The following is a 1,672-nucleotide window of genomic DNA, read 5'->3' as shown; positions in this document are numbered from 1 at the left end:
ATGTGAAAAAATTCTTCATCCACCTTATTCTCCTGACCTTGCTCCTTCAGATTACCATTTGTTTTGTAGTTTACAGAATCATTTGGGGGACATAACTTTCGCAAGCCAGGAGGAAGTCGAAACTGGCATTTCAGAGTTCTTCGCTTTGAAACCAAAAGAGTTTCACATTGATGGGATTATAAAGCTTGTAAATAGATGGAAGGAAGTCATAGATAATCAGGGAAAGTACATTGATGATTAAATTTCAATCAAATATAATATTTCATCACTTGTTTTCTTTATTCAAAATTTGGACAGAACTTATGGGATGACCTGATAACAAGTAAAGATACCAGTTTACTTAGTTTACCAGAAGAAAAATCTCCGTAAATAAAGTAAACAAAAATATAGAGCTACGATAATTATAAACTATATCATTTCTTAAAGAAAGAGAAAATAAGCTATAAATAAAAAAAAAAAAATTTTACTAAGTTTTTTTGGAAGGAACGAAATTAGAGTAAGGCAATAGTTATATTGCTCTATAAATTATTATATGTATAGAAGCTCGAAAGAACATCACTTGATGAAATATATTAAGCTAAATAAATACAAATATGCATAATTATTTAAAAATATATAATTATAAATAATAATTTTTAAAATTTATTTATTTGTATTTATATAAACATTATTCCTTTGTACAACATACTAAATTACTTAGTTTATTGGCGGATAAACATCTCTGTAAATCTAAGTTTATATATCTATAAATTAATTACTTACAGAAAAATAGATGGGAATTCGTACTTGCAATAGAAAAGTTTTTGATCACCATATGGCATAATATAAAATTATTCATTTATTATTATTATTGTTGTTGTTGTTGTTATCACCATTAATTAATAAATTCTATTTGTATATTTATAAATGTATAATCATTTAATATAATGAAGATAGCGTACTTAGAACTTATAATTTAAATTTAACTACGAATATAGTAATATATTTTACACTCAAGACAAATATCTTCATTGGTACATAATACGAATATTACAGATTAATCCACTAAAAAAATTTCAGATATCCACATTAATATATTATTTTAAAATTACAAGCCTACAGTCATAATATAAAAAAATTACAAATGATTCAGTATAAAAACAAAAACCCATCTTGCTTCAAGCAATAAAATTTCAGTTTGAATAAAAAAAAACTTATTACTCGTCCAGTATAATAACAAATAATTTGGCCCCTAACGCAATTACGTTAAGTAATGCTGTCACATTATACATTTAGGGAGATTTATTGACACATTTTTAAAACTTTATTTATCCATTATGTTATAAGCATTTTATTTATTTATTTATGTGTTTCAGCCAAGTGGCTGCGGTCATGCTGGTGCACCACCGTGTGTACAAATTACATATATAAAATATATGACGACATGTATAAAATACATAGATATTACATATATAAAATATATGTAAAAGTTACATATGTATAATATATAATTACATATATAACATACATGTACAGTTTTTTTTTCATTCTCTCTCTGTTTATTTTCTCTTAGTCCTTTCTGTTGAAGAGCGTAGGCTCGAAAAGACTTTTTCATTTTCCCGAGCGTCAAACTAATACACACTAATATATATGTATATATATATATATATACATATATACATATATATATATA

At 24.9% G+C, this 1,672-nt stretch overlaps 1 protein-coding gene across 1 annotated transcript in view; it reads left to right on the top strand.

The window, feature by feature from the left end:
- Positions 1 to 1,672, top strand: part of LOC106873918 (neutral protease) — a 9,538-nt gene that overhangs the window by 4,792 nt on the left and 3,074 nt on the right. The window contains exon 2 of the mRNA XM_052971988.1: positions 298 to 365. Coding sequence (XP_052827948.1) covers positions 298 to 365 — 68 coding nt within the window. The remainder of the gene's footprint in view (positions 1 to 297; positions 366 to 1,672) is intronic.

Source organism: Octopus bimaculoides, chromosome 11, assembly GCF_001194135.2.
Source record: "Octopus bimaculoides isolate UCB-OBI-ISO-001 chromosome 11, ASM119413v2, whole genome shotgun sequence".
Classification (NCBI taxonomy): Eukaryota; Metazoa; Mollusca; class Cephalopoda; order Octopoda; family Octopodidae; genus Octopus; species Octopus bimaculoides.
This window is presented reverse-complemented; position numbering and strand designations above follow the sequence as displayed.